General features: G+C 42.0%; 1 protein-coding gene across 2 annotated transcripts in view; it reads left to right on the top strand.

Annotated features, from left to right (window-relative positions):
* Nucleotides 1-15,884, top strand: part of atat1 (alpha tubulin acetyltransferase 1) — a 59,520-nt gene that overhangs the window by 37,222 nt on the left and 6,414 nt on the right. Inside the window, exons 8-10 of one of the 2 annotated variants that reach the window (XM_073463548.1) lie at nucleotides 6,331-6,405; nucleotides 11,686-11,899; nucleotides 14,322-14,407. In XM_073463548.1, coding sequence (XP_073319649.1) covers nucleotides 6,331-6,405; nucleotides 11,686-11,899; nucleotides 14,322-14,407 — 375 coding nt within the window. Of the gene's footprint in view, nucleotides 1-6,330; nucleotides 6,406-11,685; nucleotides 11,900-13,685; nucleotides 13,720-14,321; nucleotides 14,408-15,884 lie in introns of those variants that run through there. The other variant, XM_073463549.1, reaches the window with a different exon arrangement.

The following is a 15,884-nucleotide window of genomic DNA, read 5'->3' as shown; positions in this document are numbered from 1 at the left end:
GAAAGTGTGTGGATATGTGTAGAGTTTTGTATTGCACAGTGCACATGTGAGGTCTACTGGGAGCAGTGCTGGTTGTACAGTCTAACAGCAGCAGGAAGGAAGGACCTGCGATACCTCTCCTTCACACACTTGGGATGTATCAACCTGTCGCTGAAGGAGCTGACCAGTGCGGTGATAGTGACCTGCAGGGGCTGGGACTCCTTCACCAGCAGTGATGACAGCTTGTCCATCATCCTGCTCTCTCCCACCACCTGCACTGGGTCAAGAGGGCATCCCAGGATGGAGCTGGCCTTCTTGATAAGTTTATCAAGTCTCTTCCTATCTGCTGCCGAGATGCTGCTGCTCCAGCAGACTACTCCATAGAAAATGGCTGATGCCACCACAGAGTCATAGAAAGTTGTCAGGAGTGCCCCCTGCACTCCAAAGGACCTGAGCTTCCTCAGCAGATGGAGTCTGCTCTGACCTTTCTTGTATGTTGCTGCAGTGTGATCAGTCCAGTCCAGTTTATTGTTCAGGTGAACTCCCAGGTACTTGTAAGACGTCACCATCTCAATGTCCGTTCCCAGGATGTTCACCTGTGTGCAGGGTTGTTTGCGACTGCGGAAATCCACCACCAGCTCTTTGGTCTTCCCAGCGTTGAGCTGGAGGTGGTTCCACTGGCACCAGTCCACAAAGTCCTGAATAAGTTCTCTGTAGGCTCTGTCGTCCCCGTCCCTGATGAGGCCGACGATAGCAGAGTTGTCAGAGAACTTTTGTAGATGGCTGTGGGGTGTTTGGTGGGTGAAATCAGCAGTGTACAGGGTGAACAGGAAAGGGGCCAGGACTGTTCCCTGTGGGGCCCCCGTACTGCAGACGACTGTGTCCGACACACAGTCCCGAGTCCTCACATACTGTGGCCGGTTGGTGAGGTAATCGAGGATCCAGGTCGTGAGGTGTTGGTCCACCCCTGTGAGCTCCAGCTTGTCCCCCAAAAGTGCAGGCTGTATGGTGTGGAAAGCACTGGAGAAATCAAAGAACATGATACTCACAGTGCTACCAGGCTTTTCCAGGTGAGACAGTGATCTGTCCAGGAGGAAGATGATGGCGTCGTCCACTCCGATGCCAGGCTGATAGGCAAACTGGAGTGGGTCCATAAAAGGACCCACCAGAGGGCGGAGATGGACAAGGACCAGCCGCTCCAGGGTCTTCATCAGGTGTGAAGTGAGAGCAACTGGTCTGTAGTTGTTGAAGTCCTTAGGGTGAGGGATCTTTGGTACTGGTACCACGCAGGAGGTTTTCCACAGCAGTGGCACTTTTTCCAGCTTCAGGCTCATGCTGAAGATGTACTCCACAATCCTGCACAGCTGGTCGGCACGGGACTTGAGGAGCCTGGAGCTGATCCCGTCTGGACCTGTGGCCTTCTTCACCTTCATCTTCCTCAGTTCATTCCTCACCTGGATAGTGGAGAGGGACAGATTGGAGCAGGGGGGCTGAGTGTTGGGTGGGGGAGGTGGGTGAGTGTCAGGAGGGGCAGTGGGGGGTGTCTGCAGGCTGAAAGCAGTGGAGAAGGAGGTAGAGGTGAGAATGGGGCAGGAAACAGGGGGGATGGAAGAGGTGGTGGGGGGCAGCAGAGATGACTGGGCCGGGGGAGGGGTGGGTGTCTGGTCAAACCTATTGAAGAATAGTGCTGCATTCCAGTTACATGGGAGACCACTCGCCCGAGTTGCTCTTACGCGAGAACATGACGTCATTTCCTGGCTTGTAGCACAAATAGCGTTCCCGTTTGTCTCGCTACACGACGAGTCGGAAGAACATGGACGCCATCAGGGTAGTAGCAGGCTAGTCATTGTTGTTGTTGTTGTTAGCTACATTAGCCTCTTTAGCAAACCAGCTCGAAAACAAAACTTTACATTGTATTGCACGCACAGCAAGACCGTGCAATGCATAAATTGGTGACCGGATTAAAGCAGCAATGTAATCAAATGTGTAAGAGCATTTAACATCGACATTAAAATGACCAACTTGGTACAAATACAAAGAAAATACATCAATTACGGGCGCAGCCATCTTTGTTTGACGAGTCGTTTGTCTATCCTCGCTCAACTCGGTGTACTCGCAGGAGCACCGAGTCGGACAGTGGATATTCCGACCAAAAGGGGGCGTGCCTCGTGAAATGTTGCGACAGCTGCGACATTTCCCACTTCGCAACTCGGGCGAGTGGTCTCCCATGTAACTGGAATGCAGCATAGGTTCAGGTCGTTCACCCACGTCTGATTCCCGGCAGCCTGAGAGTCTGTTTTCCTCAGCCCTGAGATGGTTTTAAGGCTTTTCCAGACTCCACTGATGTTAGTCTGCTGCAGCTGGACCTCCATCTTCCTCCTGTAGCTGTTCTTCCCCTCTCTGATCTTCTTCCTCAGCTCCCTCTGCACAGCCTTCAGCTCCTCCTTGTTTCCTGACCTAAAGGCCCTCTTTTTCTCCTTAAGGAGAGCCTTTATTTCAGGATTAATCCAGGGTTTGCTGTTAGAAAAACACCGCACAGTCCTGGTGGGTACAGTGTTTTCAACACAGAAGTTTATGTAGTCTGTTATGCATCCTGTTAAACTGTCAATGTCCTCCCCATGAGAAACACACAGTTCTTCCCACACAGTTGAGTCAAAACAGTCCCTCAGAGCCTCTTCAGACTCCTCAGTCCATGTCTTAACTGTGCGGGTCTCCACTGGTTGCCTGTTTACGAGGGGCATGTACACAGGCAGGAGATGAACCAGGTTGTGGTCAGATCTTCCCAGGGGAGGGAGGGGGGCTGAGTTGTATGCCTCCTTGCTGTTGGCATAAAATAAGTCCAGTGTTTTATTGTCCCTGGTGTGGCAGGTGACATATTGTGTGAATGTGGGCAGCGTGGAGGACAGAGAGGCATGATTGAAATCCCCAGAGATGAGGAAGAGGGCCTGTGGGTGCTGTGTCTGCAGTGAGCTTGTGAGGGGGAGAAGGGGAGTCATTATGGGTTGGCCGTAGTTGCGAGATGTCAACCCAGCCCGCTTGGAGGCAGGGTGGAGCGGGTGCGCTTTGGCCACACTCCAAAGAGGGTCCTTCCCTGGCATGGCTCGGTGCAACTCGTCACAGTTAAACTGGTAATGGAAATGGAAATCAGTGCAGCATGGTGGAAAAGCCATAAATGTCTGTCAGTCTGTTAAAGGCAAGGCAAGTTTATTTGTATAGCACAATTCAGACACAAGGCAACTTAAAGTGCTTTACAGGCGCATACAATTACAGTAAAAGCTTTTAAAATACATTAAAACAAAACATTAAAACAAGTTAAGAAATAAGAAAGTAGGCTAAAATAGAATAGGTTTCCTACGCCAGCTTCCTGGTTTTTGCTGGATTTACCTCCCATTGTTCTACTTGTCACTCATCCCAAAAAAGCCAATTGAAGGTACTCTTTGTATCACTCTGCCATCAAAAAGCTAAATTAATGTCTTCACTGGAAACAATTAGACCATTGTCCACCAAGAAGATAGGTAACCGCTATACTGTACCAGCTTCTACACTGCTTTTGCATTGTATAGGGGTCTATCTGCAGCTTGCAGCCTACACAACAAGGCCAATACAAGACCAAAGGTACCAGACCTGCCATCAGGGACAGACACACCCACAGTTTTATAGTTTGTAAGTGCTGGAATAGAAGCTTCTTTCTAAAGACGAAAATAGGACAGGCAAAAAGACAGTATAGAAAAGGTGTTAGATTACTCTTTTAGTATTTTAACACATTTTATTAGCTCGTGCAACTCATGTGCAAGTCCTGGTTCAGAGTAGTCCTTTGTACTTGCGCATGCGCTTTACAGCAGTAAGGCAGTGTCTTATTTTACATTAATATATAGAAGTGATCCCATTACGATGTCCTGGAAGCTTCTTGTTGGCAGCACATCACCTTTGGTACATTTTTATGACATTTTATATGAAAAACCACATTTACTGAAATTATGTCTGCATGTAGACCACATTTCACCTTCCAATGCAATATGACTTTGGAGAAATATCTTCACACTAATCAATATCATCTGTCTTTCAGCTTACAACTGGACAAATTATTACAATGATTACAGAAACTTATGTAATGTGACACACTGATGGCGTAAAGCATATTAGCTGGTTGAATAGAGGGCGAAAAGATGTCTTACATGCCTTTCAGTTTAATGGGGTGTGAGTTGTACTTGGTGAGCATCTCTTGTGCTTGGTTGGTATTAATTTACAGTGAATTCAGAAAGTATTGAGACCCCTTCACTTTTTCACATTTTGTTATGTTGCAGCCTTATGCTAAAATCGTTTGAAATAGTCTTTTTCCTCATCAGTCTACACTCTGAACCAGAATTTTCGAATTTTTGCAAATTTATTAAAAAGGAAAAACTGAAATATCACACTGACAAGTTTTCAGACCCTTTACTCAGTACTTAGTACTTAGCGATTACAGCATAGAGTTTTCTTGGGAATGACGCAACAAGCTTTGCACACCTGGATTTTGGGATTTTCTGCCATTCTTCTCTGCAGATCCTCTTAAGCTCTGTCAGGTTGGATGGGGACCGACGGTGGACAGCCATTTTCAGGTTTCTCCAGGGATGTTCAATTGGGTTCAAGTCAGGGTTCCGTTGTCCCTAAGGTCCTCCTGGGCAGGTGATGGGCGGTGCCTTGCTTCCTCCAGACATGATGCTTAGAATTGAGGCCAAACAGTTCAATCTTGGTTTCATCAGGCCAGAGAATCTTGTTTCTCACAGTCTGAGTGTCCCTCTCAGGATCTCTGGAGCTCAGCCAGAGTGACCATCGGGTTCTTTGTCACCACTCTTACCAAGGCCCTTCTCCCCCGATTGCTCAGTTTGGCCGGGCGGCCAGCTCTAGGAAGAGTCCTGGTTGTTCCAAACTTCTTCCATTTAAAGATTATGGAGGCCACTGTGCTCTTGGGGACCTTCAATGCAGCAGAAATTTTGTTGTAGCCTTCCCCAGATCTGTGCTTCAACACAATCCTGGGTCTGAGCTCTGCAGGTAGTTCCTTCAACCTCATGGCTTCTGTGGCTCAGGGGTAGAGCCAGCGTCTTGTTAATGGAAGGTTGCTGGTTCGATTCCCCTGGTCTGCATGTCGAAGTGTCCTTGGGCAAGATACTGAACCCCAAACATCCTCCTGATGTGCTGGTTGGAACCTTGCATGGCAGCCACTGCCATCAGTGTATGAATTACTGTAAGTCGCTTTGGACAAATGCCCTAAATGTAATGGCTTGGTTTTTGCTCTGATATGCATTGTCAGCTGTGGGACCTTATATAGACAGGTGTGTGCCTTTCTAAATCATGTCCAATCAACTGAATTTACCACAGGTGGACTCTAGTTAAAGGTGGAGAAACATCTCAGAGATGATCAAGAGAAATGGGAGACACCTGAGCTAAATGTCAAGTCATAGCAAAGAATCTGAATACTTATGTCAATGTGATATTTCAGTTTTTCCTTCTTAATAACTTTGCAAAAATTTCAAAAATTCTCTTTCTGCTTTGTCATTGTGGTGTATTGAGCGTAGATTGATGGATTGAGGAAAAAAAATGTATTTAGACGATTTAAGCATAAGGCTGCAACATAACAAAATGTGTTAGTGACTGTCAGCCAAATGGATCACTTGACTAACATAGTCAAAGCGTGGCATATGGTGGAAAAGAAAACATGTTCTTTTTAAGCATTGAGGCTACCTATCTTATTGTACCTATCTATTTTAATCAGAGTCCATTTATTGGTGTCAACTGCACCTCAGTAAATTTGATAAAGATTAATAAAAAAGCATCTTAAACTAAAAAACTGCTTCAAAAAAGAATTTGGATATTGTATGCACAACTATACTAGTTGCATACTTACACTATACTATGTAAGTATGCACAGGAACAGCTGTTTCTAATGACTGAATGAAAGACTATTTAGTCGTTGGGAGATCATGTCAGGAGCTCTTTGTCTTGATGACAATCTAGTCTTAGTTTCAAGTTTTGGGAGAATGATTTTGCATTTTTGAAGATCTCAGGACTGCTATGTAAATTCTGTTTATTTTTTTGTTTGTATTTTAATTTATTTATTCATTTTCTGCATTAAACAAGGTGCAATAACATGTAGCATCATTATCGAAAGCAATGATAAACAAATAAGCAAAGAAAAGAAAAAGGAAAAAAAGAAATTCTGTTTTAGGGTCAGTCCTCTCTTGAAGCTTTTACACCCATTATTCCAGCTTTTACCACAATATAATTTAACAGTACTGACAGAGAAAGAGTGTATTGCAGGGTAATGTTCTGTTTTGTTTTTTGGCCCTGCTCTAAGTGTGTTTTCCTTCACAGCAGCCCAATTGAGAAAGGTTCCCCTAAAAAAGCCGGACGGAGAGATCAAACCCTACTCTTTAATGGAGAGAGAAGGTAAATAGTCTCATTGCCTCCGTTTCTATTAAGCATTAGATACAAGTGTTAGTTATATTTTTAAAGTCATCCATTACAAAACCATGTGTTATAGATGGTCGTGCCTTCGTTGGCCTCACGACTTGATTACGATTCACCTGTCAACCACTTAATGTATCTTAATGAATTGCATTACTACACAGAGCTCTTTTTTCATCATTTAAGAGAAATCTGAACTCCGTTTTATTTAGAAAAACGGTCAACAGTCAACAGCAACATCAAAACTATAGCAGGCTGATACCAATACTGATATTGGGGAGTAAAAAAAGTTCAAACATTCCAACAACTACACTTGTCTAAAATGACATCACTGCACTTAAACAGCAAACTTCACCAGGAATTGAAAAATTGTAGCCTACCCAAAGCATCTTTTCTAAATTAAGTTTTGAAAAAAGAAAAGGAAAAAAAATCATATCAGCACATATTAGACAACATTTATGCTGATACCGAAACACACACACACACACATTAATCCGTTTACAGTGCATTACACTTGGACACAAATATCGTATTCACATAGCAGCTTGTTCACTTCTTGAATGTGGCAAACATCACAGACATGACTCAGAGTTGAAAGGCAAAGTAGACAGTGCCTCTTCTGCTAGCTGGGCTAACTGCTGAGTTTAGCTCAGGGTAAAAACCGCTAACATGGTTGCTCAGATTTGTTGTATTATATAATTCTGTAATTGTAGTGAGACAGATTTTACACACAGCATGTGTCTTGTCCACTTTGTGTTCTCCAACCATTCTGTTTGATGTAAAGGAAAACATTTAGATTAGCATTTACAGTGTCACAAACTAGCTCAGGGTTGTAACAAGAAACTAGCACATGCAAGAGATTTTACGTGGAACAAAAGTAATTTATTAAACAAGGTGGACATACATAATGAAACAACCAAAAGGCAAAGCCGTAGGGTGGATGCCAGCTGTGAGAAGGGAGAGAGAAGTACCATATCCAAAAGTTCCTCTAAACGAACTAGCCAACCATGTTGTCCCAAGATGCACAATACAAAGAGGCAACCAAGCTACAACAAAGCTCAGAGACAAAACCAACCAAAGCATGAGCTATAGCCAGAGGAGGATTAAGGTAGTCATGGGCCCCTAGGCTATTTTTTATGTGGGCCCCCCCTTATGCATAATGCTCTCCCAGAAAAAATGTAATTTTGCACCATGTGTAACAGTGCAGGAGAATATTTGGCAAACATCCACACACACTCCAGTTAGCACACAGGTAGGTCAAATCGAATCGATGAGCTTGATTGGATGAGGTGACCCATGTCTGCCCAATCAGTGCTGTTTTGTTTGTTTATTACCCCATGGACCAATAGAGGTCAATGAATTTTTCCATTATTGTACAAGTACCATAATTATACAAGTGTATTTAAATTTCTAAAAAATAATCTGACCAATTCAAGGACCCCTCCACAGGGGTGGAGCAGCAATTTTAAATGTGGGGGGGTTCTGGGGTAGCACATGAGCACCGCAACCACCTTTGGCCCCTGTTTCAGTCTCCAAAACTAATGCGATGCATTTCTAGATTTTCTTCACTAGGATATGCCAATAATATTGCATTCAAAATGTACATTATAGCACAACGCTCTTTAACCTAAGATATTATATATTCACAAGCAATCACATACCATGGTATTAAGAAATTAATGTATATGTCTTATTAAAGAACAAGTGTGAGTGAGTGAAATTGGCAAGAACACTGTTATCTCCCTCTCCTTCTCTCATGTTCTCCCCTTCTCCTTCTTTTGTGTTCTCCCTCTCTTCTCCTGTGTTCGCCCCCTCTTGTCTTCTCTCCAACTTCTCTCCTGTTCTCTCCCTTATCTTCTCCATGCTCTCCTTTGTCCTGACTCCTGAACTTCCCTTCCTCAGAAACATCCTACATAAAGAACTCAATGTTAATATTCCTGAACATGGAAGTGTTGAAATATTTTATGTAAACTTAGAACAAACAGCCTTGATTTTGATTAGGAAACATTCAATTCTTTTGTTGTTCTTTTATCTGCTTTTTATTAATTATTTTACATATATTTTGTTGTTCTAATCTGTTTTAACTAATCTTTCATCCTAGCCTTTATTGTACTCTATATTATTTTATTCCTCTTATTATTTAAGATTTTAATAGTTTTATTGCATTTCATTGTCTTCATTTCTATTCTTTTCTAGTTTCTGAGAGCAGTAACAGGGATGAGTTGATGTAGGAGATTTTCTTCATTGAAAAGAAGGTTTTAAGCTCCAACAAATAGCTTTAAGTTATGTAAATGAACACCTACATGGCATTAATGCAAGAATATGAATGTACTACCATAAAATTGAATTAGTGCATTTATGGATTGAAAGCTAGCTTTCTGTTTCCCTCCTGTCACATAACTCCAATTAAATGACAACTTGACTTGAAAAAGAAGTCAATCTTCTGCTGCCTCTTCCTGTTTGGCATTCCTAACAAAAAGAATGATGATAATGTTGAATAATATCAAAATCAGTGGATGTCTCTAGAAAACTATCTGTCAGTTACCATTAACTTTACCTGGCTTGCATTAACTTTTTTTGCCACCTGGCTTGCTTAATATTAGCGGACATGCCACAAAGCAAGACATAGTTTAGTTATTTACAGACAAAATTCTACATTATTAACTAGTTAAATAACCGTTTCATACCTCTGCTCTGTTCGCTGTCTGCGGCAGCGAGTGACGGCAGCTCCGTGTTACATGTAAGTGTTTACTTTCCCGTGGGGCCGGGACTAGTGGGTTTGGTCAAATGGTTGTGATTGGCTTGATGGCTGTCAATCAATCTAACTTGGCCAATGGGTTTTCATGTATGGGGGACTGAGGTGCGCTCCATTTTAGTACGCTGGTACACCGCGAGGGCGGGCAAACGGTTTAGTACCTTAGGAGAAAGTTGGGGGGATGAAATCACCTTGTTTTAAAAGTCCCCCACGGCTGTGACGCCACTGCCCCTCCACACGTGGGGCCCCTAGGCTGCAGCCTAGGGAAGCCTGTGCATTAATCCGCGTCTGGCTATAGCGGTTATTATCAAAACTGATCAACCAAGCTGAAAAGTTGCAGCTACAGCATTAAATGTAATTAATCATTTAACTTCCCTCACCGCCAATATGCTGGTCTCTTACCTACCAAACAGGATATGACCACATGCTTAACTATCTTGACCAGTTTTGACACACAAGACCAGACTAAAGGACACCAATTTTTACTCACAAACCCACAAGACAAAACATAAAATGCATGTACTGGACATACTCAATGGCATAATAAAAGATGGCCACAACAGACCCCAAGCTCTCCAGCTTCTTACTATTTCCATTTAACATCTGACTTTTCTCAGCCCTAGCCTTCGAACAGATACTTGTGATGGGTACTTATGCACCTATTCCGCCAACACTGAAAGGCAACCAGAAAATTGTCAGCCCTCCAGAAACCAGGGAAATGCTCCCATGACATTGTCTTCAGCCACGTTCTCCGCCACACTAAGTAAAAACAACAAACTGGTCCTGTTGAGAGCAACCACTTCAGCCTACAAAGGGACTGCCTTGCCCATATCAACTGAATGGCCATAGTTACATGGACCAGTATTTACCTTAAATTAACAAAGGGGTTTGCAAACTAAATTGGGGACAAATGTTGCTCCCTTACAGCATCTACCAGAACACAAAAGTAACCAAAATAACCAGTTTAAACAAACCTTGCAAGATACCCCCCAAAACCTTATTCACAATGCTAAACACCAATGTCACTTTACTCTGTACTCGTGCATAAACTCAGTTTAGCATTAACAATCTACAGGAGTTTACAAACATACCAATCTACACTTAACCATCATCACACAAAGGCTGGACTTAAACTTTACAGGTTTGTTTCCCGGACGAGCCCCCATTTGTCACAAACTGGCTCAGGGTTGTGACAAGGTGACAAGGAGGGAGCACACACAAGAGATTTTACGTAGAACAAGAGTAATTTATTAAGCAAGGTGGACACAAACAATAAGACCAAAGGGCAAAGGTGCAGGTTGGATACCAGCTGTGAAAAGTGAGGGAGTGAGGGGCTGATTGCTACCAGCTTATTTACTGTACTCTGACCGCCACAACAAAGAATCTCGTTGATGACCCTACTCCGCCCACCAAGCTCCAGGTCAACATTTTGTGTTTTATTAACCCAAAATCTTATAAATGATCAAATTGAATATAATTAATAGGTACAGCAGTGAGTAAAATTACATTCATTGAGACTCTCAAGTTAAAAACTACATTTTTAGGTTATTATAACTTGACATTGAGCATTTAGCCAATAAGGGGGCACTCCACCAATTCTCATTTATTCTCGTGTCTGGCTCTGAGAGGCTTTCAAAGTCTAAGTCAAAGTCTGCATAATGCTGTTTTTAGAGTTTGACCCAGTCTCTGCTACTTCAGTTTCACTTCAAGTAATAAGTCAGCAATGACCTCTGTGCACAAACCATCCCCCGTGTACTATTCATGTGTACCCTAGTGCTTAGCTGGCCTCACAAAATCTATCTTATCAGTTGTTATTGGAAGAAAACGACAACAGCTTCAATCACAAAATCACTATGAGCTGTAAATATTCAAACAGTTGATTTGCTTTTAAAGGTCCAGTGTGTAGGATTTACTTGCATTTAGTAGTTTAGTTGCAAATTGCAACTAACTGAATGCCCCTCACCTTCCCCTTCTAAACTTGTTGGGTAACCCAAGTTGGCCACTAAAATGTGTAATTTGTCCATTCTGGGCTACTGTAGGAACATGATGGTGCAACATGATGAACTCCGTGGAACCTGCTCTCTCTCTCTGATATAACAGGCTCATTCTAAAGTAATAAAAACACAACTACTCTTATTTTGATGTCATTATACACACATGAAAACATAATTATGGATATTACTAAATCCTGCACTCTGGACCTTTAACAGAAATATTTGCAGACGTTTGCACATAAATAAAGTCACTATATGAACAAGTTGTGATGACTCTGAAACTCAGAGCTCACACGTGTCCTTAACAACTCTGTAAGGACACTCCCACACAGAGTTTAAAGCCTGCAGCTCCCCTCCAGTTGTTAGAACTGAAGAAGCCTCTTGGATGAGAAATGAAATGTCTTTAACAAACTGAAACACGTCCAGTTGCCTACGATACAGCACTTAGAATTACCATGACCTGGGTGACTGAGAACCTTCATCAACACTATATGGATTTATTTTCCTGTCCAGTGGTGCGTCAGGAGCAGAGGGCTCTTCCCTGGCCATTTCGTCCTCCTCACTCCCCCCAGCGGTTGGTATCCTCCCAGTGCTCCCACTCCCTCAGCGTGGGATCATCTCCCAGCAGGGCACCCCCTCTAGCCGCCCCGGCTTCTGCCCCTGGGGGGAGCAGGGATCAGAGCCCAGAGTCCCCTCTAATCGATCGCTGCAGGGCAAGACGCACCAGGTAAGAAAGCACATTTTATACATTCTGATGTCAGTCAAGTAGAAATACAATCTGTACAAGTTTTCCTCTGTTACTGGGGAGATGTGTTGTCAGTCAGTTACAAACATCATCACTCCAGGATAGATATGCTGTCATGATTAATAAGGCAGTATCAGTAAATTACAGTTTGTGATTTACACCATTGTAATAGTCTCTAAACCATTCCTGCTGTCATTTAACTATTTTTTATCAAAGCCCCTGCATATTCAGTGTATTCCATAACATTTTAAGGGTTTAAAGCCCTCCTCTAGCCAGTGCTTCTTCCTGTGTAACGGTCAACATTCTTCCTCAAACAGAGAATGAGGGTGTGGTTAATAGTCATATGTAATGATTATGATCGCAACCAGACTTCTGTTCCAGCAAGATCAATATTACCAGCATGGATTCGAAAAAATACGCAAATATCAGAAAAATAACAATATACACTGGTTACATACAATACAAGGTTCAAGGCTCCGGGTAGAATTTATTGTCATCTTCTCCATACATAATACTCAGAAAGAAATGTTGTTCCCCAGTGCTACAGTGTACACAATAATAATAATAGTTAACACATAGACTGACTTTTAGTTTTTTGTGTGTTGCAGAGAACAGCTCCTAACATGTAAATGTGGCACAAAATTATTTATTGAGAAAAGTTTTGATGCAGACACAACTTCACAGCCTTATGGTCCATGCCTGAATCGGAGCCTGTCAGAGACCAAGTCCAGTGTAAAAATGCAGATTAAGGAATGCGTCTCGGCCAGTAAGCTGCTACTTGAACATGACACAAAAACTACAGCCGCCAGCCAACTAGCTCTTATATTCTGCCCCTAGTTGAGAGGAAATATCTTTGTGCAGATATACGAACCAATGTTATGATAAAGCAGCTTTTTTTGACACCACTCTCACTAATATAACCGTTTCTAATGAAGAATATGTCTGATAAAAGGAGGTGGAGGTGAAAAATAAAGAGAAGAAAGAGAATAAAGAGAAACCACCCTAGATAGATGAAATCATGGATATTAGAGTGACAGGCTCAAGGGACTTTCACTTTCCTTTTCTCTTCTCAAGCACTGATCCACTTAGCTGAACAGGCAATCAGAGTGATTTCTCTCACCGCCAGGCTATGCCACAGATTCTACATGTTCAGTCGGCCAAAAAGCTGCTCACAATTGCCAACTAGTCTCAACTGTGCAGGATACACTGCAGAAGAAACAAACATACTTTGTTAATCACCAACAAATCCCCAAAACAGGCTGACCGTCGGCCTGGTGCATCAGGGCCCTAAGCCCTGTTCAGTTCTGAAAGAGGCCTCCTGGTTGCCACAGTCAGTGCACCTGAGTTACTGAGCTATTTATTGATGTTAAAATGCTACATGTAATATTTTTAGTAACCAGTTACAAATGAGGTGTTACTGTAACTCATGGAAAACATTGTGCATAGAAGCTTGCATGATAGCTATTACAGTGTGCAGGCCGATGTCAGTGCCAGGTTTGATCAGCCTGGCAGACGATGTTGCATCCCTCTCATTAGTCACTTATTGTGTCCAGCACAGAGAGGCAGCCCTAACGTTCGCCTGTTATTTGTTCTGCTTGACCATGGCTTTCTAAATACATTGTCTCTTTCTCTCACTTTCCCTTCCCCTTCTTTTTTTCGTTCAACCATTCAACCCCATTTATCTTTTTTTACCCCTTTTAATTATTTCTGTATAATCTATCTCCTCCTCTCCTTTCACTGTCATCATTGTCTGGTTATACTTCAATAGTTCCCTTAATAGATCTCAACTGGGCTACCATTGACCAGCCTCTGACCGGCACCATTTCCTCTTCCCTTTTGAAGGAGTTGCTGTGGTGTCTTAGCTTGATAGATACCCTGTTTCTTTGACATGGAGAAGGAGAGTCTAACTATTTGACTCAAACAACAAGAAGAAGAATGACAGGCTCCCTTAAGCCTTTTTTAAAATGTAGTTGTTATTTACCCAGCAGAGGTGGCTCTGTCTTATCTGTTTGTCTTTTTGTAGAACCCATTAAACTATCTGCTACAAAACTGAACATTTGAGATTGCCTTTTGTCATACACAAATTAGTGTTAACCAAATACACTGGTTGGTATAAGGTAATGCTGCACCCTCTATTCAAAAGTCTTATTCCGATTTTGTGGCTTTTTATTTTGTATGCATCTGATTTTATAGACACACCATGCACTTTTATCCTCATTTCTGTTTTGTTACATTTTGTTTTTACTCAGTTTTGTAATTATGTCTTTTTTTCTTTTGTTCCCGTCTTTTCTAACTGTCCTTTGGCCTGCCCTCCCATTCCCTCTCGTACTCCTCTCTCTTTTTTTTGGCTCTGTATGTTTTTGGTTTTCTTCTCATCCTCCTTGCTGTACCATTTCTCTGGTAGCCAACAGGGTCTAGTTGCCAGATGCAGCCTGTACAGTCGACACCTGGACAACAGAGTTGTAGGACTGCTGGACAGACACTTGCCAGGTAAGGTTTAGTGTGTACTTTAATGGCAGTTAAAAACTTATCATATCAGTCATATTGAACAACCATTTACATGAATACATGTTGCTAATGATCCTTAGGGTATCTGGGTGGAAAATAAGCAATTGCAGAGTTTTAAAATTCACATAAATAAATAATTACATTTAACTCAGAGGGCCAAACTTCAGAAATTCATAACTAAGAAAGTATTTGTAGTATAGCTATAGGAATTAGGAACTAGGAATAGGAATAGAATAAGTAGAAGTTTTTGCATGATTTTTTTTTTCTTTTCTTCAAAACAATCCATGACATGAACTAGGAGGGCCTACATGAGCTAATATGGAATGACCCCTATATGAATTTTACCTGAATGTCTGAAGATCGAAATGTTTCTAATTGAGTGTGTATAGATGATGGACAGTGTGCAGGATTCTTTAAGATTTTTTCAATCCTACGCACCTCTTCATAAGCCTTAATACATAGAAGACACACGTCATTACCTGTGGAGATGTACTGCATTTAGGTGACAGTAATCTTAACGAAAAGACCACTTATCAGATTTGCCTGAGCTAGCTTTCAACAGCATCTCACAGTCAGGTGTCGTCCCTTGTGATCAGTCACATAGTAAGTGGTCGTATCTAACACCTGAGCCAGTTCCTTTCACTGATGAAGAGGGTGAGATGTGGTTGAAAGGTCTGATGACATAAACGAGTGGAACTTGAGTTAAAATACCAGGTCAAGAAGGAAGTTTCATGCCTAAATGTTATATAGTATAATGCATAAAATTGAATGGGCAACATTGACCTACTGACCTTCAAGAACAAACGTAGTCCAACCATTCATTCATTATTTACTTTTGTACATTTTTATTAAGCATTTATTATAAGAACCGTTATGGAACTTAAGCCTCAACTTCAGCCATCAGTGTGAATCCATTTAAATTAATAGTTCACTCTATAATGACACTGTAGTCATTAACCACTCTTACAGTGTCAGCTGAAACCTGAGTGCTGTTGTTTGCATTAGACACTGACAAGGGAATAAATCTGTCAGATCTTAAGCTGCCTCTGAGGATGAACTGGTTGCTGCATATTTAACAGCTTTCAGACAGTAATATACTGCAGCTAATGAATTCTATTCAACTCCTGTTCACTTCCTGAAACAGTCTAATTAAATCACAGGGATACTGCAAGTGGATTCCAAAGGATTCCCAATCCAGTATGAGCCTCTAGTTCCAACCACTAAACACAGTCTATAGATATACAGACTATAGATTTAGTATATTTTCTATGCATCGCAAAATATTTAAAGATATTTATTAAAAAAATATATTCAACCTGTTTGTGTTTATAACCAAACAACTGCTCAGTCTATTTTTGTCCAATATTTTCCTGGTTAATTCCAAAACTTTCCTTGATGGCAGTCTGTCCTCCAAGCACTGTAGAGTGAGTATTACCATACTGTATAAGAATGTGGGGTA

Source organism: Pagrus major, chromosome 3, assembly GCF_040436345.1.
Source record: "Pagrus major chromosome 3, Pma_NU_1.0".
NCBI classification, from domain to species: domain Eukaryota; kingdom Metazoa; phylum Chordata; class Actinopteri; order Spariformes; family Sparidae; genus Pagrus; species Pagrus major.
Note: the sequence above shows the minus strand (reverse complement) of the source record. Positions and strands in the feature narration are given on the sequence as shown.